Genomic DNA, 23568 nt, shown 5'->3' with positions numbered 1-23568 from the left:
TCTATTGCAAATCTGGACCCCTGCCCCCATTCTACAGCATCCCTTACTCAGGGATGGTTTTTCCTGGGTACCAATTCTTTTTTATCATTCTCTCAGAACCCTACACTGTGCTCCCTGACAAGTAGGGGAATGGATTAATCAGATAAACTGTCCACAAAATTTAATATACCATAAAGATACAGTGATCCCTCACCTATTGTGAGAGTTACGTTCCAGAGACCCCCACGGTGTTATGTTTATTTTATTATTTATATATATATATATATATATATATATATATATTTAAGGCTGTATAAACTCTTCCCACTCTCCTATAAACCTTTTCCACACTCTTATAAACCCTGAGCCAATCAGCACCCAAGATACAGAACACAGCACTGTGGGTGTCTGCCTTGTGGTCAATAGAGTGTCATGTACAATCTCATGTTGGCAAACTTGTGCAAGCAGTAGTGGTGTACTGCATTTCCATTGTTATAGTATAGTATTCATTGTCAAAATCCCATGATACGGCGAAAACTCCGCGATACAGAATTAAACATATATATTTTTTAAAACTTGTGATACAGTGAAGCCACAATAAGTGAACTGTGATATAGTGAGGGATGATTGTATAACAAAATGTAACTGCAACCTGCAGGATGCCCCAAATAGTTCCACTTAGAGAATCTAAAATGAGAAATATTATTACATTTTGGAGACAGAAGGGGTTTTAAAGTTGTGTGGCTCAACCACCACATTTTATAAATGAATAAGTTAAGACTCCAAGAAGTTAGGTCATTTGCCCTAGGGTCACACAGCAAAGCCAGAATGAGAATCCAAATCTTCAGATTCCTAATCCAAAATCCTTTCTATTCCCTAGAACAAGTTTCCACCCATCCAATGAGATCTTTAACTGAAGAATAAACCACAGCACAAATAGCTGAAACATTAATGGTGAACTAGAAGGGAATCTTTATATGTGTCTATAATATATATAAATAATATTTTTATATTTTTAAAAAGTACTGGGAACATCGCTAAAAATGTGTCTTTGTATTATTTTTCTAAGCATGGCGGTATCCTCTAGAATTGAATGAAGATTCTTTCCCTGCCCTACTCTGGCTCGACAACATGACAGGTGACCTGACCTGCATTGGCTTGAACAGGGGCAGTGGGTCCCATGTAAGCTGTAGGTACTTTGAGTAACCAAGAGCAACCACAGATGTTCCTTTGTAGTTCAAGTCATTTTAGTCATGTCTGACTTTTGGTGATCCATCTGGAGTTTTCTGATATTCAAATAGTTTGCCATTTCCTTCTCCAACTCATTTGACAGATGAAGAAACTGAAGCAAATTGGGTAAAAAGACTTGCCCAAGGTTACCCAGCTAGTAAGTATCTGAGGCTGGATTTGAATTCAAGTTTTCCTGACTCCAAGCCCAGGGCTTTATCTATTGTGTCACCAGCTGTTACTACTACCCATATTTAAACCACAAACATATTCTATCTCTGTCTCTGTCTTTCTCTTCTAACAACCCTACAAATATGAAAGGCATGCATGCACTTTCTAACCAGACACTCCAGGTTAGAAGAATACATCCATTCTGGTTTTCTATTTTGGTTTTTCTAGCCTACAAAGGGAATCACAAAATCTAAGCCTAGGGCAGGCTTAAAATCCAATCACTAGCCAGCCTTCTGGATCACTAAAACTAACTGGATACCACAGAGACTTGTAAACAAGCTAGAACAAAGTGGAGACGGGCAAAGGGGAGTCATGTTGGAGGGGCTTGCTAAATTTCCCTTCCCTGCTTACCTTCACCCCTCCATCTCTTACCCCTCCACCCCGAATTTCATAGGGTGGTTTAAAAACGTAGAAAGAACCAGAGGAACAGAGAAAGGATAACTGCAACTGCATCAGCAAGGAAGAAACCTAGCTTTAACAAAGCATTTACAAACAATCAAGAAACATTTGAGTACATCTTATGTCCAAGACATAAGGCTAGTTCCATTGCCTTGACAAGAAGAAGTCCCTGTCCTCTAGCAAGGGATGTACACGACATGCCTCATGGGATGTCTGCTCTAATCATGGCCCACTGCTAACAACACAGGTGCAGTGGTGCTTTCTGAGGTGTCAACCACACATGGTCAGCTGGCACATGTAATTGGGCATTTAGCAAACTAAATAAAAATACAATAAAACACAGCTAATGATAATAGATTTTTTTAACCCTTACTTTCTGCCTTAGGGTTTATAGTAAGTATAGATTATAGGTTCTGAGGCAGAAGAATGGTAAGGGCTAAGTGTTAAGTGATTCACTCAGAGTCACTCAATCAGGCCTGGCTCTCTAAGCACCGAGTCACCTAGCTGCCCCAGTATGTGGTTTTCTAAATTAATGTGAGGTTGCAAGAATCCTTATGTTAAGATTTAGTAGTCCTGTTTTAGAAACTGATTTAGAAAATTGAAATTTAACAGGATCCTCTGAGTTAGGAAAAAAAGAAAAAAGAAGCTTGTAAATAATCTGACTGTCTCTCCCCCTAGGCGAGACAATAAATAACTTATCACAAAGTAGAAAGGTAAGATTAATATACTAAAAATGAAGAAAAAGTGTTTTCACTTTAGATTTTCTAATCATATCAGATAAAAAGAGTAAAATGTGTACTAGAAGTCCCCCAAATTGCTATAATTGCCAAACCCTTGATTTCATTTTATATGTGAAGGGAAAGAATGAAAAGATTCTTGCAGGGCCATTAAAAATGGAAAAGATTCTTGAAGAGTCAGTAGGAAGAAAATACTATTTTTCTAACTGGTCACTTACTAGGTCTTATTGCACTGAAGGTTCACCTGAAAAACCCATAGAGTACCATCTTTAGCATGGACACTCCACTATCAATCCCATCTTCCCATGATATTTCCCAATCCAGGAGGCCTAATAATAATTAGGATGGGTGTTAGGAGATCAAGAAACACCCCTCAGCAAAAATAATACATAGATACACAGCCATTTCACCCTGGACCATCCATCTGCCCCCCAAGCCCTCCTCACCCTGAAACGTCCACCCACTCTGCTGGCCCCTTTCTCCCTGGGATCTTCGTTTTGGGGAGGGAGAAGGGCAGGCCAACCTTTCTTTCCCTTCCTGCTCTGCTTCTGACTTTCTGGACTTCAATACCACGTTCTTTTAAGGGTGCTTCTCCTTTCCACCCCCTTCAGTTCCCTCTGGTATGTTATCTTCCCCATTAGAATATAAGCTCCTTGATTGCATGGGTTGTTTTTCTCTTTTGGTTGTATTTGTATCCTAAGTGCATAGCAGAGTGACTGGCACATAGTACCCACTTAGTAAATGCTTTTTGCCCTGCCTTAATAGCAAGTTCTCTTAGTCTTAAAAAAAAATAAAATTACAATTACTTAAAAAATTTTAAATAACTTTTCAGAATCACAACTATCAAGTAGAACAGTGTGTTTTTCTTAAAATGGGATACCCTGGGGGGAAACAAAGATCAATATTCTTTAAGTCTGACAGATTGCCAGCCTTGGACTGTGGGGCAAGCAGATTTATCAGCCAGTACTTTATTTATTCAGGCTGATGACAAGTGTTATGAAGATGCTGTTCATAAGAGACAAAAGTCTAACAAAGTTCTGTCAGGGTATTCCTTTATTGGAGCATCCTTCTGGTTCTCTGCCCCCAAAGAGACTCATGCAAACCTCCTGGGACTGTTCAAGTTTATAGGTTTATAGTAATTCTGCTCATCTATTTCCTAGGGGAATACATTCTTGAATCACAGGACTCTATCCAACAAAAGTCCCCTGCCCCATTCAATTTAATTGCATTCTGTCAAAGACAGACAGATAGACAAACTAGCATAACAGATAATTCAAGTCCCATCCAAGACACATACTGATTCTCACCCCAGGAAAAGTCAAGTCACCTCTTAGAACTTAGGTATCTCTCTGTAAGATGGTGAGCAGAGGAAATGCTCATGTGTAACCAACGGTCAAATAAGTTTCTCACCAATGAGTTTCCCCCACCAAGCAAAATCGTTGGTCCTTACTCTTCCCTGGTCCCTACCTGATCTCTTTTGTGCCAGTTATTAGGAGATCTCAGAACATACTCCATGTGGGTTGTGTAAAAGCATAGGGAGGCAGCTTCATGTGACCTCTGAGATAACCAAACCACCTTACATTCAACTTGTTCATCTTATCTTGAAAAATACGTCGGGGGGGGGGGGGGGACTGGAGGCCACTATTTTGGGACATATAAAAATATAAGACCAGTGACTCGGTCCTACGGAAACTTTACTTTGGGTTATGAGGATTAATGTGCAAAAAAAAAAAGATCATTGGTACTTCCAGATTAAAGTTTGCAAGAGGAAAAACAGGAGGCAAATCATTTCTTGTGAAGAACTGTGGCTCTTTCCTTTCCCTTGGAGCTCTGGGCACTTGAAATCCATCTGCTTCTATCAAGAGTAACAAGATAACCCCCATGGCCTGACACAATTTGTTTGGGACGGCAGGGTCTTTAGAACTCCTGTCATTACCCTCTCGCCTCCCAGAGTTGGCAGTCATTATCAGGCAGCTCAGTCAGGTCAAGTGGTGACGTCTGAGCTGCCAAGAAACTGCTGAGTGTGCACTTCTCTCTCATAAATGAACACGTTCAACTCAGATTGCACTCATCCAGCTAATGGGGAGATGTGTGCTCTAACAACAGTTTTCTGTTCAGGGCTGTCACACTTAGAGCTCTCTCGCTAATTCAATAATGCATCGCCAAAGCTGTCTAGGTAAAATGGACATTTCAGCCAAATTTGAGCCCTCTAGTATTAGAATGACCCCTCCTAACTGATCTCATCCATCTGAGAATAAACCAGAATATGAAAAAAAAAATTCTCCACAAGCTCTGTTCTTTTTTCCCATTTTGCAGGCTGGGACAGATGAATTAATTTTCTGGTGGGTAAAAGGACTGCCTTTCAGATCCCTTAGGGGGAGTCCGAGTAAAAGGCTGTATTTGGACATTCAACTCAAGTAGAGTTTTGGCAAAGTAACATTTCTCCTTCCATGGCTTGTGATTCTGTACATGGCAATGGTTGGTACAGGAACCCCATTATTCTACAGACACAGGTGAGGAGAGCTTTGGGTAGGATTGGCAGCCTTGCCAACTCCTTGCTCATAAAAGGTGGCAGCTCGTTCCAGATCCTTGTCTCTCGCCAGTATTCCTTTCCCATTTCATCTCCTCACTTCCCACCACCATGTGCCCAAAACAGAATACGCAAGGCTCTACATGCCTCTGACATGCTTCAGTTGTTACCTTGGTAATAAACAAAGGTACCGCCATGCCCAGTACTTTATGTTTTCACTGTAAACTCTAATGGGCTTCTAGGAATACCTTTCCACCTGAACCTGTACTTGCCCAACTACTTCTGCAGCAAAATTTCTAGGTAAAGTAAAGCCCTCAAGTGTTTTCCCACCACCCAGGGGCCATATGAAGTCTACTTTCTGAGGACAATTTCTTAGAAAAAGCAAAAACAAATATGGACAAATAGAGGGAAGAGCCCTAAGAGTCTGAACGTGACATGTGAAAGCTTCCTTAGCCAGGGACCTCTTGGGAGCATTTCAAAGTATTTTTGCAACAAGTTTTAAATTTCCTCATACACATGCACAAAGCCAGGAGGGTGGGGGTGAAGGCAGGGAGGTTTTAAGAAGCCAACTTTTGTCTGTTCCACTTCCAGCCCTGCCAAGTCTGAGAAAGTGGGGAGGGTGCCTCTCACATTCTGGATGGGATTTCAGGAAGTTAGTGATCTCCCTCTTGTGATGGAAGATTTTAGTGTAAGCTTTTTTTTTTTAATGAGATCATCCAACCACTCCATCCATGTTGCATGAGTGCTCATGTTCTATGTATTTGGTGCTCCTGTTATATACATGTTTTATGCACACCCCTCCTCCTTATTTTTCCACGTGCACATAGAGTTTCAGCATTTGGGCCAACCAAAACAAAAAAGCCAGGACCCCACAGGGAATTGGAAGGAGACCCTGAGCTCCAGCCCTGAGAGTCAGCAGGGGCTCTGTGCTCTAGGTGCAGGGGAGCGGAGGATGTTAAAATGTGCAAGGATCCCACAAGGAATGGGAGGCGGCCGAGGCCTCCAGCCGGGAGGGTCAGAAGACGAAAGAGGTGGGTGTAAAGTGTGTGATTCCCCCCTACTCACCGGGACCTCTGCAGCTGCTCGAAGGCGCCCACCTGCCCCGACTGCTCAAGACAGCAATAGTTCTGCGAGGTCTGTCTGGAGAAGGAGATGGGCAGGATTCCCTGAGTGAAGGAGTTGAGGCGGCTCCGGCTGCCGCTCCCACCCCCTGGTGTCCCGGAGCCCAAGAAAGTGGCCGCCGGCACCTGTACCGGGGCAAAGGCATCGTCTTCCTCCAACTCCTCCTCCCCTCCCTCCCCCGGTCCGTCACGCTGCTGCAGTAGCTGCTGAGGCTGGTGGAGCGGAGGGGGAGGTGGCTGCCGGCTTGCTGGAGACTGTTCCCCTGGTGCCCGGTCTATATTCAGGGGGCTCATCAGCCCCCGGACACCCCCGTAGTGGGGCACTGCCGCAGTGGGATAAGTGCCCAGCTGCTGCTGCTGCTGCAGCACACAGGCAGTCCCTCCAGCTGCTGCTGCCGCCGCGGGCGGGTAGAAGCTGCCCTTGTCGGCCGCCGAGAGCAGGCTGAGCCGAGCCCGGACGCCGCCGCCGCCGCCCGCGGCGCCGCCTGTCCCGGACTTGGCCGCGCCGCTCTCCTCGCCACTGCCCCAGTCCTCGCTCTGCAGCGTGGGCCGCCCGTCCAGAGAGATGTTGGTGAGGAGGAGAGGGCAGCCTGTCGGCGCCGTGGGTCCATGCGCTGCTTCCTGAGGGGCTCCGTCTGCAGCAGCTGCTGCTGCTGCTGCTGTTGCTGTTGCTGCTGCTGCCCCGCACCGGTGCCGCTTCCTCGGGGACTGGCGTCGGTGGAGCGCCTCCGCCGCCGCCGCTGCTGGTGCTCTTGCTGCTGCTGCTGCTGCAGCTGGTGGCGGTGGTGGTGGTGGCCGCTGCAGCCGCTGCCGCCCGCCATTGTCTCCGTTTTCAGCGATGCCCCGATATAACGAGGAGGCGCGGGAGGGCTAAGCTAGGGAAGGGAGACGGGGGCCGGCGGCAGCAGCGGCGGCGGCGGCTGCAGCAGCAGTAGCAGCGTGCGCGGCCGCAGCTACCGCGCTCCGGCCCCCCGCGTGGCATGGCATGCGAGCCTCCCTCTGCCCCGCTCTGGCCCTGGGTGCACCGAGGGGCGGGTGGGGGGCCTCCGCCGGAGAACTTGCGAGTACGCTTGTTCTCTCTGTCTTAATTTTCCTCCCCTTCTTCTCTTCCTCTCCTCTTTCTGCCGCCTCGCCTCTCTTCTCTTCTTGGCCGCTGTTATTAGTATTTATAGGTGCACTCGCCCTGCGCTAACGCTACGAAGCGCTCTTTGCAATAACACTGTATCACGTGTGGGAAATGAAACCTGGGAGGAAAACAAAGCTGCAGCCAGCGACCGGCCGGAGGGGGGGAGGAGGAAGAGGAGGAGAGAGGGTGGGGGGGAGGCTTGTCTGCACAGGGGGCGGGAGGTTTGGAAATAGCTCCTCTCTCCTCCCTCTGCCTCTCAGAGAATCTCTCTCTCTCTCTCTCTCTCTCTCTCTCTCTCTCTCTCTCTCTCTCTCTCTCTCTCTCTCTCTCTCCTCTCTCTCTCTCTCTCTCTCTCTCTCTCTCTCTCTCTCTCTCTCTCTCTCTCTCTCTCTCTCTCTCTCTCTCTCTCTCTCTCTCTCTCTCTCTCTCTCTCTCTCTCTCTCTCTCTCTCTCTCTCTCTCTCTCTCTCTCTCTCTCTCTCTCTCTCTCCTCTCTCCCTACCTTCTATCATTCTCTCTCTCCCACCTTCCTCCCCCTTCTCTTCTCCCTCTACCTATCTGTTTCCTCTTGTCTCTTCCCTCAGGTGAGAAAGAACATTAGGTCGATTCACAAACATGATCCAGGTTGTCTAAGCTGGAGTCTTAGAGTTCTGTGGAGCAAGTAAGTGTACATGTAAGTAAAAATCGCTTCCAGTGATATAAGAGGTGTTGGGTTGAGAATTGGTGAGTGATAGAATTAACTGTCAAAGATTCATTGATGCTCCATTTTTATAGTTCATCAAAGGGGGGAAAATGCTTTTTAAAAAATCCTTACCTCTGTCTTAGAATTAGTACTGTGTATTTATTGGTTCCAAGGTAGAGGAGAGGTAAGGGCTAGGCCATGGGGGTTAAGTGACTTGCCCAGCCAGGGTCACACAATGGTTGAGGCCAAATTTGGACCCAGGACCTCCTGGCTCTAGCCCTGGCTCTCAATCCACTGAGCCACTTATCTGCTCCCAAATACATTTAAAAAAAAAACCTTAAATCTGTGAACTTTGACAGAATGATGGAAAGAGCACTGGAATGGAAAGAGCACTGGATTTGGTGTTCAGCTTCAAATTCTGCCTTGACTGTTGTACCTGTGTGACTTGGAAAGTTATTTCCTAACCTTTAGCCTTCCTTGCCTATAAAATGAAGGGGTTGGTCCCTAAAGTTTCTTCCAGCTCTAAAAAGTGTGCGCCTCTAATGTACATGTGGCAGCTAAGCATCCCCTTCCCTCATTTAGACAATTGAATCACAACTACTCCCATCCTTTTTTTTCTTCTTGAGACCAGTTTTCCCTGACTTTATGTAGAATTGGATAATAGACTGACTCATCAAGGCCTTGGTGGATGGAGCTGTTAGATAAGTGCATATCTTAGGAGTGTATAATAAGTCAAACCACATGAAAATACCCTGTGTTTGAAAGGCTGAGTTCATTTACAAATTCCCACTGAGTGAAAAATGGGCATTTTTCATATCTCTAGAGCCAAGACCAGGACAGAATTCTATTTGGAACCTCTTTAAGCCTTCTAATGGTCCCTTCTTTCTTTAGAGACTGACACAAAATACTGCTACCTTTCTGGAAACGGTCACCTCTCTCAAGTTAAGTGACTGCTTATGGTTATGGAAATTCTGGATAGATCAGAGCTTGGACTGGAATCTGTCTTTTAACACCAAATCCTTATCCCTTCACCATGCTACCATGCTGACTTTCCCCCCAAAGCTCACTTTTACATCACTGCTTTCCCCAAAACAATTCTGTGAGACATAAATTAAGTAGGCAAACTTAAGTATTATCAGCCCCAACTGAAAGAGGAAGAAACAGATTCTCTGTGCTGGTGTCAGAGACAAGAGCCATAAGGCTACTTTTTGTCACTGAAATGAGATTCGCTCATTCAGTTTATTATTTTGTGCTTCCCAATTATAAGATACTATGCTAATCATAAACACCAGTGGAGGAATACAAGTGGGACAGAATCCAGTTCTCAGCCTCTTGGAGTTTTCTTATTAAATCTTGAGTAACCTGTCTAAGGCAGTAAATTCCACTTTCTCCATTGGTCTGGTTGCAAGACTCTCTTTCAGAAGCTAGTCCCCTGAAGATGTATAGTCCTATTTTGGCTTGCCATGGATCACTTAAAAAAGGCCATCAGCTGGCAGCTTTCTTTGGCTCACTGGGTTGAGCTTTGTGACATCCAAGAAACCTCATAATACTTTTCCTAGAAACAGAATGTTTTGAGATAAGGGATTAAATTTAATGCAATGCTTAAATTGAGCCTTGCCATTAATCGATCACTTTACATTGAAATTCCACTCCATTTCAGGTTCAAGAAAGTAAACTGAGTAATGGAGAAAGGAATACACCACCAGTCTTGTAACCAGCAGCCAACAAGGAGTGTGGCTTCATGTTACATTTGCCAAAGACAAACAGTACATTCCACATGGCACATCCAGGCTCACAGGTTGCAGACAAATAAGAGCAAATAAAAGACAATTGCTTTTAAAAAAAATTGCCAACATTTTCTTTTATCTTTTTTTTTTAAGTAACCCTAACCTTCCACTTACTTTCTACCTTAGAATCAATACTGATTCTAAAACAGAAGAGTGGTAAGAACTGGGCAAAGGGGGTTATGTGACTTGCCCAGGAAATGACTGAGGTCCAGTTTGAACCCAGAACCAGTGTTTAAGCCTAGCTCTCAATCCACCGAGCCACCTTGCTGCCCCATTTTATGCTTTAAAAAAATATGGAAAGTTAAGTCTTTTTCCCTTGCCTAAGCACTGTTTTGGCAGCCTAATCTCATACTCTGGTGACCAGGATCTATGCAGTTTAGTCAGACATTCAATTCCTCTACTTGAGGAAACTACCTTGAAATTTTCAAAGGTGCTATTATAGTTAACTTAATTTACATGACCCCTAACAATCAAATGCAAGGCCACAGAAGTGCTAAGTGAATGAGTTTAACTGCTTATTGTCTGTTTGTCAATTTCCATTTTTATTTAACACCAAACATTGGACACATTTGTCTACACTGGTAGACACTTAAGCAGCCTCCAAGGGTGTTTCTGAGGGTAACTGGATAGGGGAAGAGGCTCTTTTGGTTAAGGAAAGATGGTTGGGGGTGGAATATTTAAATACACCACTGTATTTGTCCTAATTTAAATTCATTTATATCTCACTTTGACTTATTTCAAATCTGAGGGTTTTTTCCATATTGATTCATTCAACAAATAATTAGTTGAGTAGCTATTTTATATGTAACACCACTGTCCTGGGCCTCAGGGCTGGAGGCCCCAAGTAAAACTCTGTCCTGGGCTTTTGACTCCAGAGATATAAAAAATGATTTTTCATTCAGTGGGAATTTGTAATTAAACAGCCTTAAAAAAAGAAAAAGTATAAGAGGGTGGATGGACCTTGTAATCTTTATGGTATAGTAGGAAGGGCCAAATAGGACACAAATGAAACCATTATCATACAAGACTAGATCTGATTAGATGCTCAAATTATCAATAGAGATGAAGATTATGAGGAGTACAGAAAAGAGAAACTTTCAGGAGTAGCTAGAATCATAGGAAAAGGCTGTAGAGAGTTAGTGGAGCTTGAGTTAAGAAGTTAAATAGGATTTGAATATGTATAGATTCAACCTTTTTTGGGTCATGGAAACCTTTGTTAGTCTGGTGGTCTATGGACTCCTCAGAATAATGCTTTTAAAAAAATGTAAAAAATACAGACTATTACAAAGGAAATTATTATATCAAAATATATATATTTTTAAATTTTATTTTTAAAGCTTTTTCCATGGCTACATGATTCTTGTTATCTTCTTTCTCTCTTTCTTCCTCCTTCCTGGAGTTGTCAAAATATTTTAGAAAACAGGTTTACAGATTCTTAGTTAAGAAAATTCTGATTCAAAGGAAGGGAAAAGACATTTTAGGAAAATCAAATAACATTCCTGTTTGGTCATTAGCAAAGGAAAATGAAACTTCTCTATAGATCTTTCTCTCTGGCTTTTTTTTTTTTAAACTACAAGCTTGTTTTCTGTGCCATGCTAGGAGATCATTTCCATCCAAACAAAACAATTTGGTGATTTTGACTCTCTAGTCTGGCTAAATCAGGAGGGAGAAAATGTACAAAACTGATTGGCTTTTTTTTTTTTTTGAGTAATAACTGACTTGACAGGCTAAAATCCAGGGATCAAACTCAGAAAACCTAAGAAAACCTTTTGAGGTAAGAGGCTAACACATATTAACAGCAAAATGAAAACACATCATCTTTAAAACACACACACACACACAATTATACTTTACATGGGCAGGAGCCAATCAGTCAATAAATATTTGTTAGTGTTATTAGGTACCATGTTAAGCTCTGAGAATACAAAGAAAAGCAAAAAAAAAAAAGTCCTTGCTCTCAAGGAACTCACAGTCTAATGGAGGAGGCAACATGCAAAGAGCTACATGTGTACAAATTGGAGGTAATCAGCAGAAAAAAAAGAGCACTATCATTGAAGGGGATTGAGAAAGGCTTCTTTTAAAAGCACTAAGAAAAGGAATTGTCAGCATTGGCTCAAATTAGAAAATTATTTTCATTTGGGTTACACTAGACAGGTACTTTGGCTGCTGTTGGTAGGCCAGTGGCATTCATATCAAAAGAAATAGGGAGCACAATAGTATTCCATCACCAACAGATATTTGTTAATGATGGAATACTATTGTGCTCAAAGAAATAATGAACTGGAGGAATTCCATGTGAACTGGAACGACCTCCAGGAACTGATGCAGAGTGAAAGGAGCAGAACCAGGAAAAATTGTACACAGAGACGGATATACTGTGGTAAATTCAAATGTAATGGACTTCTCTACTAGCAGCAATGCAATGATCCAGGACAATTCTGAGGGACTTATGAGAAAGAATGCTATCCACATCCAGAGAAAGAACTGGGGGAGTAGAAACAGAAGAAAAACAACTGCTTAGTCACATGGGTCAATGGGGATATGACTGGGGATGTAGACTCTAAACGATCATCCTAGTGCAATCATCAATAACAGGGAAATAGGTCTTGATCAATGACCCATTTAAACCCAGTGGAATTTCGTGTCAGGAGGGGGAGGGGGGTCGGGGGGAAGAACATGAATTATGTAACCATGGAAAAATATTCTTAATTAAATTAAATTTTTTCAATTAAATAAACGAAAAGAAATAGGGAGCAGAAAGTTTAGCATAAGTCAATCTAGTCATGGAATGTAGGGCTAGAAGGCATCTGATCCAATTGCCATCCCCCATCCGCATTTTATAGATGACAAGACCAAGGCCCTGTATGTTGATATCTTCTGATTTCTATTCAATCTGCTTTCCGGTAGGTTCATATAGTGCCTCCTGTCATTCATCTTGTCTAAGGAGACATACACCCTATCTAAGGAGACAATCCTTCAGGTTTATAAGTTCCATGGGAAAAAGGAAATAAGCAGTGGTATATTTGGTGACTGAGCAGTATTTTAGTTGGCTATTACAAAGTAGGGCAGCTAGTGTAAAGTGGACAGAGCACCTAGTCTGGAATTGAGAAGACCCATCTTACAGAGTTCAAATTTAGGCTCCAACACTTACTAAGTGACTCTGAGCAAGAGGTTTTCTTGGCAAGATACTGAAGTGGCTTGGCATTTCCCTCTCGGGCTCATTTTGCAGATGACAAAACTGAGGCAAACAGGGTTAAAGTGATTTGCTCAAGGTTTGCATAGCTACCACTAAACCCCAAAGCCCAGATTTGAACTTAAAGTCTTCCTAACTGCAGACAGGGCACTATATCCACTGTATTATCTGCTGCTCCAGGGGGAACAATGCAAGTGGTCAATGAATGACTTTATTTTTTTAAACCCTTATCTTCCGTCTTAGAATCCAAATGAAGTCTTAGTTGCAAGGCAGAAGAGCAGGCAAGGACTAGGCATTGGGATTAAGTGACATGGGCAGGTTCACCTAGCTAGGAAGTGTCTGAGGTCAAATTTGAACTCAGCACCCCCTTTTTTCTCCAGATCTGCCTCTCTATCCACTGAGACAGCAATGGTCTTCTGACTGATGTTTTCTTTTGTACAGTGGGTATGAGAAAGCAAGGGAGAATGCTACTCTCTGTATGTTATTTGTTTTAAGTCCTAAAAAACCAAGATGCCCCTGAGGAACTCGGAAGCAACAAGTGTCCTCTTTCACTACCAAGGATATTAAATACCTGGGGAAGAACCAGAACATTAGAATTGTACTTAACCTATTTCAAAGCCTTCTATGAGTTGTCAGCCATGTAATAAGATTTCTCCTGTGCCTTCCCAAATCCACCTGGAGTTCATCTGCAGAATTTTTCAGCAAACTGAAATTTTGAGGAAAAATGAAATGACTTTTTATGTCATGGTGTATTTTAATGATTATTATTCTATATTATTTTATATTGTTATTCATTATCCATGATTTCCAGAAATATGTTCCATGCATTACCATGAAAAGAGAATCTTGAGAGGGTATTCTGTTAAGTGTCATAGAATCACGTTTTTGTGCGAAAAAGATCTTCAGTAGAGATCTTCTCATCTAGACCCCTCCCTTTATTTTTTACAAATGAGGAAGACCCAGAAAAATTCAATAATTCACAGAGCCCCAATTCTCTGCCTCCTCATCCAGCCCTCTTCACACCGTGCTGTCATTCTCGCCCCAAATTTTTCTTTTGAATGGTGTTTTCCTTTCTGTTGAATCATCTAGCAATGATTTCTGACACCTGAGTACAAGTGGAGTGTGAATTGACCCAAAAGGGGCAGGGAAGGTAGCGGCGGTCCAGAGACCGGAGTTGGAGTCCCGACTTTGGCCCTTATTAGCTGTGTAAACTGGAATATTCGTTTCTTGTTTCCTAATCTGAAAAATGGAAAAGGTTGGACTTGTTGAACTCAGGGGGCTTTCCAGGTCCGAAATCCTCCCAATTTAAATGGTTTCTTCTGCTCTTCTGGCCCTTTGGCGCCCTCTGGCGGCAGTGCTAACGAGTGGCCGGAAGAAGGGAGAGGGACTCCCAGAAGGACCCCATTCGCACCCTCGCTAAGCCTGGCCAGGAAGAATTTGGGAGGGCAACCATCACAACACAGTCCTGTAAAACAGATTTTTATGAAGCACATTTGTACCGTTAAGAGCCAAGAGAAACCCGAGGAAACCTTAGGAAAAGTCAGCTCACCCCCTCATGCATTTTAAAATCATGTTTCCTGATCTTTTGAGTCACGTCAAATAGTAAGCTTTCAAAAACTGTTAAAACCCCGTCTTGCAGCGGAATCCACGTTAAGCCCCTCCCCTCCCCTCCCCTCCCCTCCCCCCTTCCCCCTCAACCTGCTATGAAATCTGTAGAGCAGATGAAGCTCTGCCTTCGGGGAAGGAGAGAGCTGGCTGTTGAGGGCCACAGTTACACGTGGTTTTTCCAAGAATTCCTCCCCTCTTTGGTGGACTGTAGCTTCTGGGCCTTAAGGTTCATTGCTTTTAATGGCCTCTAGAGAGCCATGGGGGAGGCTGACAGGGAGTTTTATATGGTAATACAAGCAGAAGACTTCATAACGGTTGAATGTTTGCTCTATGTCTATGGTTTTACAAACTAGCCATGAGGTGATACTTTTTTTCTCCCATAGCATCTCCTTGAAACTGTCTATAAATTTGGAGGTACAGAGAGACCCAGATAACTACCTGAATCTAGGTTAGAAAATTATTTTTAGGAATAGCTGGGTGACTTTGTGGATAGAGAGCAAGGTCTCAAAATGGAAGATTCTGGGTTCAAATCTGACTTAAGACACTTCCTTGGGCAAGTCACTTAACACCCATGGTCTAGCCTTTACCACCGCTCTTCTGCCTTAGAACCAATATACAACATTGATTCTAAGATGGAAGGTTAAAAAATATTTTTTTAATCATTGTTATATCCTTGACTCACAAAACTCATTTCCTATATTTATCATATTCACAAAACTCATTTTATGTATTCATGTTTCATATATTCATATATTGTTTCCACCAAACTCTTTTAGAGATTAATTAATAGTTAATAAACATTTATTGTCTCTGGAGTGCCAGGCACAGTGCTAAGCAATGGGATATAAATAAGAAAAAGGGAAAGATGATCTCTGCTCTCAGGGAGCTTACAATATTTAGGGGGCAGGCAGTACCCAAAAGGAGGAGGTGACTGGGTTGGAACCCCAAAGAGATAATAATAAAAATGTCTGTATGAAAACCTTTCTAGCCACGCTCTCTGAGGTGGCAAAAAATTGGAAAATGAGGGAATGCCCCTCGATTGGGGAATGGCTGAACAAATTGTGGTATCTGATGGTGATAGAATATTATTGTGCTGTAAGGAATGATGAAGTGGAGGATTTCTGTATGAATTTGGAGAACCTCCAGGAACTGATGCAGAGTGAAAGGAGCAGAACCAGGAAAACAATGTACACAGAGATCAATACATTATGGTAAAATCGAATGTAATGGACTTCTCTACTAGCAGCAATGCAATGATCCAGGACACTCCTGAGGGACTTATGAGAAAGAGCACTATCCACATCCAGAGGAAGAACTATGGGAGCAGAAATGCAGAAGAAAAACATATGATCGATCACTTATCACTTGTATATTTGAGTATATGAATTGGGGTTTTAGCTTTAAAAGATCGCTCTATAGCAAAAATGAATAATATGAAAATAGGTATCAAGTGATGACATTTATACAATCAGTGGAATTGCTTGTCTTCTCTGGGATGGGTGGGGGAGAGGGGAGGGAAAGAAAATGAATCATGTCAATATGGAAAAGTATTTTAACAATAAAGAGGAAGAGATATAAAGGGAGGGGTGAAAGGGGTGCAGAGAAGGGACCCAACACTGTAGCAAGGTCAGAAATTATTCCAGAGTAGTGGAACCAGGTGAGAAAAGAGATGTGAGCTGAGCTCCCCCCCTAAAATGAAGATTTGGGAGCTCTTGGTTTCACTTTTCATCAGAGATTTAGAGGGTGGTAGGCTGGGCTGATGGGACCTTAGTGGTGGACTGGGTCAGATCTGTGCTTTAAGATCAGTTTGCCAGTTAAAGGGAGGATGGACTGGAGTTGCTAGGTAACTTGAAAGCATTTGATTTAACAATTTAAACATCATTTGTAACTTTGTAGAAAGCTATTAAGTTGAATAATGAGGTCCTAAGCAAGACTATAGAGAGTTAAGAAGAAAGAGAGATACAAAGAAATAGAGGCATCAGTTCTAGATGGGCTTCTCAAGAAGTTTAGCTACATAATCTGGAATTATACCCAAAGACTTAAACAAATGTGTATACCTTTTGACCCAGCAATACCACTCTTTGGTTTGTTTCCTAAGGTGATGGGGAGAAAGGAAAAAAACACTATATGTTCTAGAATATTTATAGCAGCTCTAAGAATTGGAAATTGAAGGGGAATGACTAAACAGTTTATGGCATATGACTGAAAGAATAATACTGTACCATAAAAAGTAGAGTGACTTTGTGGTGGCAAAAAATTGGAAAATGAGGGGATGCCCTTCAATTGGGGATTGGCTGAACAAATTGTATATGTTGGTGATGGGATACTATTGTGCTCAAAGGAATAATGAACTGGAGGAATTCCATGGGAACTGAAAAAACCTCCAGGAAGTGATGCAGAGTGAAAGGAGCAGAACCAAGAGATTATACACAGAGACTGATACACTGTGGTACAATCGAATGTAATGAACTTCTCCATTAGTTGCAATGCAGTGATCCTGAACAACTTGGAGAAATCTATGAGAAAAAACATTATCCACATTCAGAGGAAAAACTGTGAGAGTAAAAACACCAAAGAAAAACAACTGCTTGAATACATGGGTCCAGGGGATAGTGCTGGGGATGTAGACTCTAAATGAACATCTTAGTGCAAACATCAACAGCATGGAAAGAGGTTCTGATCAAGGACACGTGTAATACCCAGTGGAATTGCCCATCCGCTACGGGAAGGGCAGAGGGAGGGGAGAGAGGGAAATAATATGATTCTTGTAACCAAGGAATAAGGTTACAATTTGACTAAATAAATAAATTTAAAAATCATTAGAACTTGAAAAAAAAAGTAATAGTCTTATTTCAATGGAATATAAGCATAATTTTAATGAATAAAATGAACTAATTGCTAAAAAAAGTAATGAGCGGGTTAATGAAAAAAAAATCATGGAAAGACCTACATGAAATTAGGAAGAGTGAAACAAGAAAAACCAAGAAAATATTATATATAGCAGCAGAATATTGTTTGAAGAATGACTCATGTGTGTCTACTTCCAGAGAAAGAACTGATAAATTGAAATAAATAAGACATGGTTTTATATATACATATATCTTTTTTTTTTTTGTCAAATGATACCTTCTCTAATGGCAGGGGGAGAAGGAATTACTTGGGTATTTTAATGTAGCAAATTTAATGAAAAAATAGTTTAGCTATAAAAGGGAAGAGAAATATAAGACAATAGCTAGAAAGGATTGACAGATCAAATGAGGGTCTTTTGAGAATGGAAGAGATGTGAAAATGTAGGCAGCAGTAGGAAAGGAGAGATGAAGAGTGAAAGAGTGGGAACAACTGTCCCAAAATAAGATAAATATGTTGGTTCATTCATACATAACTGTTGTACACAGTAATAGCAGGATGGTCTGATGATCAAATGTAAAAGACTTAGCTATTGTCAGCAATGCAATGATCTGGGACAATTCCAAAGGACTTATGATGAGGAATGCTATCCACCAGCAGAGAAAGAATTATTGGAGTCAGATGCAGATCAAGGCATACTATCTTTCACACCAGTTTATTTACAGTTTTATTTTGGAATTTGGTTTTTGTATGAGTATGCTCTTATAAGAATGACCAGTATGGAAGTGGATTTTGCATGATAATTCATGTATGGCCCAGATCAAATTGCTGACCATCTCTAGTGGAGAGAGGGAAGTGAGGGAGGGAGAGGGTTTCCATCTTATAATTTTGGAAAACATTGAAAATTATTACTATATATAATTGGGAAAATAAAAATATCTCTGAATTAAAAAATAGATTTAAAAATTGCTTCTCCTCTTTCCTCCTTTTCCTTAAAGAAGAAAAACCCTAGTATTCTGTTCTGAGCTTGGTGGTAGAGTACAAAATAATTTACCAGTCTGTGTGTGTGTATATATATATGAGAGTGTGAGTGCATGATAGGAATTGTTCTTCATGAACAGGCAGATAGATAACTACTTAGCAAAATTAGCTGACTTTGTGGCAGCAAATCTCAAGGGGAGGGGGGGGTGTTCTACATCATTTTAGTTATATTTAAATTTGAATGAACTGTGGCCTTAAAGGAGGGGCGAAAAGAAACTATCCCTAACCCTGACCATATTCCCTTCACCTACTCTCTTGTGCTTGAGGGGAAACTTCAGAAGGAAGGATACAAGGAATTGGGAAGGTAGGAATGAGATTCCAAAGGAACATGTACCTCCTGATGTATAGGAGTATGTGGGGAAGAGCTAAAGCAACTAAAAGAACAGGACCGTTCCCACCACTAATCCAAACATAGACACTATAAGCTCTAGACGTGTATTGCTCTTAATACAGGACACTTTTGTAAAAGGAACTTACATAAAAGGTCCCCTCTACAACTTATATAAAACCTGAGGCTGCTATAATTAAAGACATTGTGGAAAGAGCTGAAGTGAAAGAAGGAGCAAAGTCATGATGACAAAGAGAGTACTGATGATAAAAAGAATACATCAGATCAACAAGCACTTGTTAGTCCCCTTGGGGTGTATGGGGTGTTCAGAGACTAGTACCTCTGGCTTGAGGTTTTGCCAAGCCATTTTCCAGGCTGCTTTCCTTCTTTGGAGTCCATCTGCCACCCAGCTCTCTCCTGTGCCTCGGAGAAGCTGTAGCATGGGCACCCCCCAGTAAGCCATTATGGCAGGAAGGCTAAGCCAGGTTGAGGGAAACTGATAGGCTTCAAATCTGATGTCAGTGAGTTAGGGGGAGGTCTATCACAGGAAGACTATCCCTGGTAGAAGGGGTGGGTGAGAGCAATTTGTTTCACTGGCCACGAAGGCATTTGAAGCAAGCACTGTGGAGTGCTTAGAGCTTGTTTAGACACTGAAGAAGCCAACCTCATCCACTGCATCCTGAGCCATTGCCCATCATCTTCACTTTTATCTTGCCACTGGACTTGGATGACTGGAAGAGAGAGTGAGGCTGATGGCTGCAATTCTGCCTCACTTAAATCTAACTCACCTACAAGTCATGACATTCCCCCATGATGTCTTTGGTCCTCTTTGAAAATGAAGGACAGAGGGAAGCTGGGTGACTCAGTGGATTGAGAGCCAGGCCCAGAGGGGGAGGTCCTAGGTTCAAATCTGGCCTCAGACACTTTCCAGCTGTGTGTCACTTGACCCCCATTGCCTAGCTCTTACCTTTCTTCTGCCTTGGAACCAATACCCAGTATTGATTCTAAGACAGAAGGTAAAGGTTTAAAAAAAATGAAGGACAAACAACAATGTTGAGCATCTAGACTCCCCCATCTCCAATCCATGCTCTCTAGCACTGGCTTTCCTAAAACACAGTTCTGACCCTGTCATTCCCTGACTTGAGTCACTTGAGTGACTCCTGGCTACCTCTTGGCTCAAACAGAACTTCTTCTGTTGGTATTTAAAGCCCTTCAGAATCTTTCCCCACAGTACCTTTTGAGCTCTATTTCATTTCTCTTCATACACAAACCAAACAAACAAGCAGTCTTCAAGTCATCACCTTGCTTGTCCCTAGCCTCATCACCTCCTTCTTTTAGATCTCAAGTGCCTTCTGAATCTCCTTTGCTTCTCAGGCATCACCACCCCCAAAAATTATCTTGTATCTTTTTTGTATGTAGAACAGTTAGGTGGTGCAATGGATACAGAACCAGATCTGGAAATAGGAAGACCCAAGTTTAAATTTGGCCTTAGACACTTCCTACCTGTGTGACCCTGGGCAAGTCACTTAACCTCCCCAGTCCTCAGTTTCCTCAACTGTCACACAAGAGATTTGAACTAGTTGGTCTCTGAGGTCCCTTCCAACCCTCACTCTATGATCTGTGTGAGCAGAGGTTTCCGTCTGGAGGGGCCAGTGAGGGAAGAAGTCATTGGAAACATTTCCCAAAGAAATGATACTGACTGCTGAAAACTTCAGGTTTTCTTGTGAGGAAACAAATGCATTCATGGGGCTGGGTGTATTTGGGTAGCCTGGTTATTGGTTTCCTGAGCTGCACCTCTGCTGAAAGCCAGCTCTAAGCTTTCTATTGTCTATGAGTGCTGGACATGGGCAGCCATTAGAATGGGGCTGAACGATTCTAATCAGAATGCGAGGTGACCATGGCAACAGATGCTTCTATTTTTAAACTTTTCATTGCATAAAAATTAATTACATTAGATATTCTTTCTTTCTCCCCTCTCCACTTCACTTTCAGAGTCTATAATAGCCGTTAATACCCTCTGGGTCCAATATTTCCTGGCAGTTAATGACTGACTGGGTTAAGTGCCCTTGGCTTTCCTTCAGGCCCTTAGCAACTCCAGCAAGACATTAATTACTGTACCAGGAAATGTATTTTCCATCAGAAATTATTGCTTAAGCCCAACAAAGTAAAAGATGACATTATGGTAGTCCACAGGTACGAGCCCCCACTATGTGCCTATTTGGGAATGTGGAGTTGGGGTTAAAGATGCTCTCCAAGGAGGAGAGTTTCACATTTCATTACATGAGAAGGATTTTCTCCAACAGCAAAGGGATGAAGAGGGCAAGCCTGGTGTAATGATTAGATGGTAGCCATATAGAAGAGTGAAATAAAACCTCCCTTGCAGATCAGTGGGTATTACACACCCAAGCTATGGACTCTCCTAAAACACTAACACTTGTCTTGGGGCAGCTAAGTGGCTCAGTGGAGAGAGAGCCAGGCCTAGAGATGAGAGGACCTGGGTTCAAATGTGACCTCAGGGTTTCCCAGCTCTGTAACTCTGGGCAAGTCATTTAACTCCAGTTACTTAGCCCTTACCACTCTTCTGCCTTGGAATCAATACACAGTGTTGATTTGAAGACAGAAGGTAAGGGGGGGGAAGGAGGAGGAGGAGGAGGAGGAGGAGGAGGAGGAGGAGGAGGAGGAGGAGGAGGAGGAGGAGGAGGAGGAGGAGGAGAAGGAGAAGGAGAAGAAGAAGAAGAAGAAGAAGAAGAAGAAGAAGAAGAAGAAGAAGAAGAAGAAGAAGAAGAAGAAGAAGAAGAAGAAGAAGAAGAAGAAGAAGAAGAAGAAGAAGAAGGAAGAAGAAGGAAGAAGAAGAAGAAGAAGAAGAAGAAGAAGAAGAAGAAGAAGAAGAAGAAGAAGAAGAAGAAGAAGAAGGAAGAAGAAAAGAAGGAAGAGGAGGAGGAGGAAATCAGTCTTGTTTCCAGAAGGATGGACAAGCCTTCTTTCTAAATCCCCTATAACTGGGGCAGATACCTACCACAAATGAACACTAAGCAATGACTATTTGAAAATCTGCAAATGCTGGCCATTTTTATTTCAGATGACCCATTTAAACTGGAAGTTTTTTAGAGATTTCAATAAATGAAGCAAAAAACAAACCCAACACTCAGAAAGCTAACTGATCAATACTTCAGATGAACTCCAATCCCGAAACTATAGTAATAACTCCAAAGGGGTAGATAGGTGGAGAGAATGAACTAAAATGTCTACCTCCATCATCTTTTAGGTCACAAGCATTTTCATTCAAGTTACATTCAAATAATGGCTTATTTGAGAAAAAACTGTCTATAGTGTTACTGACCATTATTAACCAGTCAATATCAATTTATTGTTTAGTAATAAAAAGTTAAAAATGCATATTAATTTAATAATTATTATTTAGTAATATTATTTACTATGTGCCAGGCACTAGACTATACAAAAGAGTCCTTGCCCTGAAAGAAGCTTATAATCTAATAGGGAGAACAACATGCAAACAAATATATACAAACAAGCTATAAACAGGATAAATAGGAAGTAATTGAAAGAGAGCAGGTGCTGGGATTAAGACGGTTTGGTGGAAGCTCCCTATAGAAGGTGGGATTTTAGTCAGAATTTACAGGAAGCTAGGGAAGTCAGTTTCACAGCCTTTCTAGTCCCTTTAGACCCCTAAGATATATTTCATGTTTATAGTAAAGTTATGTTAGTATAGGTCTTAGAAAGAATGGCGACCAGATACAAAATAAATGAATCAGTGGGTAGGGCAGACTTTTTCAAAATACATTTTATTGATATCTTTTTCATATCATCTACATTATTTATTGGACCCCATTCCTAACTTCTCCCAAAGAGCCATCCCTTATATAATACATAATTTAAAAATTCAGCAACACTAGTCAGCATATCAGATGTTATGTGCAGTGATCACACACACAAAACTCTGCAAAAAAGAAAGAGAAGTTTTAGGGAAGAATTTTAATAGAAAATTTTAAAACGTGGTCCATAACATTTGGACAAAAAAATCATACTGGGCCTTTTGAGGATTTTAATGCTCTCTGACTACCCTCTAACACACCACTTCTTGTCTTAATGAAAGATTTGCAAATTAAAGGGTTTGGGTTTCTTTGTTTTGTATAGACTAGTGGAGCTAGGGAACCTTATAAATGACTTGAAAGAATATTGTCAGTCTGAATCACAAATACGTGATTTACCGACCTTACAAAATACGTTTTGATGTCCCAAAGACTAAAAAAGATAAACAAGGGCCACTTTTCTTCATTTAACTGGGAAGACTGACCAGTCTTTCTTTTACTACTAGTTAAGATGTGGAAGTAAACCTCATGAAGAAGGAACTCTACTGCCTAGGAAACAGAGGGAAAAAGCCTCTGGTGAGTTTGCCTTCCAACACACAAGGAATTAAAATTGGCTTTCTCCTTTGGCCATTATGCCAGTGACCCTCAGTATGTCTCACACTCAGCCAGCTCTTTAAGAAACAAATCTCCCTTATGATGGTGTGAAATTTCTTGGGCTCCAAACTACACTGAGCTAGCAAATACAGGTATAATGCTAACTTGGCATAGCTTATCACAGAATTGGTGAAGTACTGGCACATATGCCTAGCCTGCAGAGGGAAAGCTGCTCTGTTCCCTCTCTTCTCCAGCACCTGAGGAAATTTTTTGCATGCCCCACCCCTCTGTCCAGCCACCCAAAGTGAG

The 23568-nt window shown here is 41.9% G+C and overlaps 1 protein-coding gene and 1 long non-coding RNA gene across 2 annotated transcripts in view; one reads left to right on the top strand and one right to left on the bottom strand.

Annotated features, from left to right (window-relative positions):
* CABLES1 (Cdk5 and Abl enzyme substrate 1) overlaps nucleotides 1-7472 on the bottom strand; it is a 146362-nt gene extending 138890 nt beyond the window's left edge. The window contains 2 exon segments of the mRNA XM_007487622.3: nucleotides 6169-6802; nucleotides 6805-7472. Of these exon segments, the coding sequence (XP_007487684.2) occupies nucleotides 6169-6802; nucleotides 6805-7045 (875 nt within the window). The 5' untranslated portion in view covers nucleotides 7046-7472.
* Nucleotides 6691-17713, top strand: LOC103094266 (uncharacterized). Its single transcript, XR_001628855.2, has 3 exons — nucleotides 6691-6795; nucleotides 7934-8022; nucleotides 9692-17713. It is a non-coding gene; the product is annotated as an uncharacterized LOC103094266 (long non-coding RNA).
* Nucleotides 17714-23568: the final 5855 nt, after the last annotated feature.

The sequence above is a fragment of the Monodelphis domestica genome, chromosome 3 (assembly GCF_027887165.1).
Source record: "Monodelphis domestica isolate mMonDom1 chromosome 3, mMonDom1.pri, whole genome shotgun sequence".
Classification (NCBI taxonomy): Eukaryota; Metazoa; Chordata; class Mammalia; order Didelphimorphia; family Didelphidae; genus Monodelphis; species Monodelphis domestica.
The sequence above is the reverse complement of the archived record's forward strand: the minus strand, read 5'-3'. Positions and strand labels throughout refer to the sequence as shown.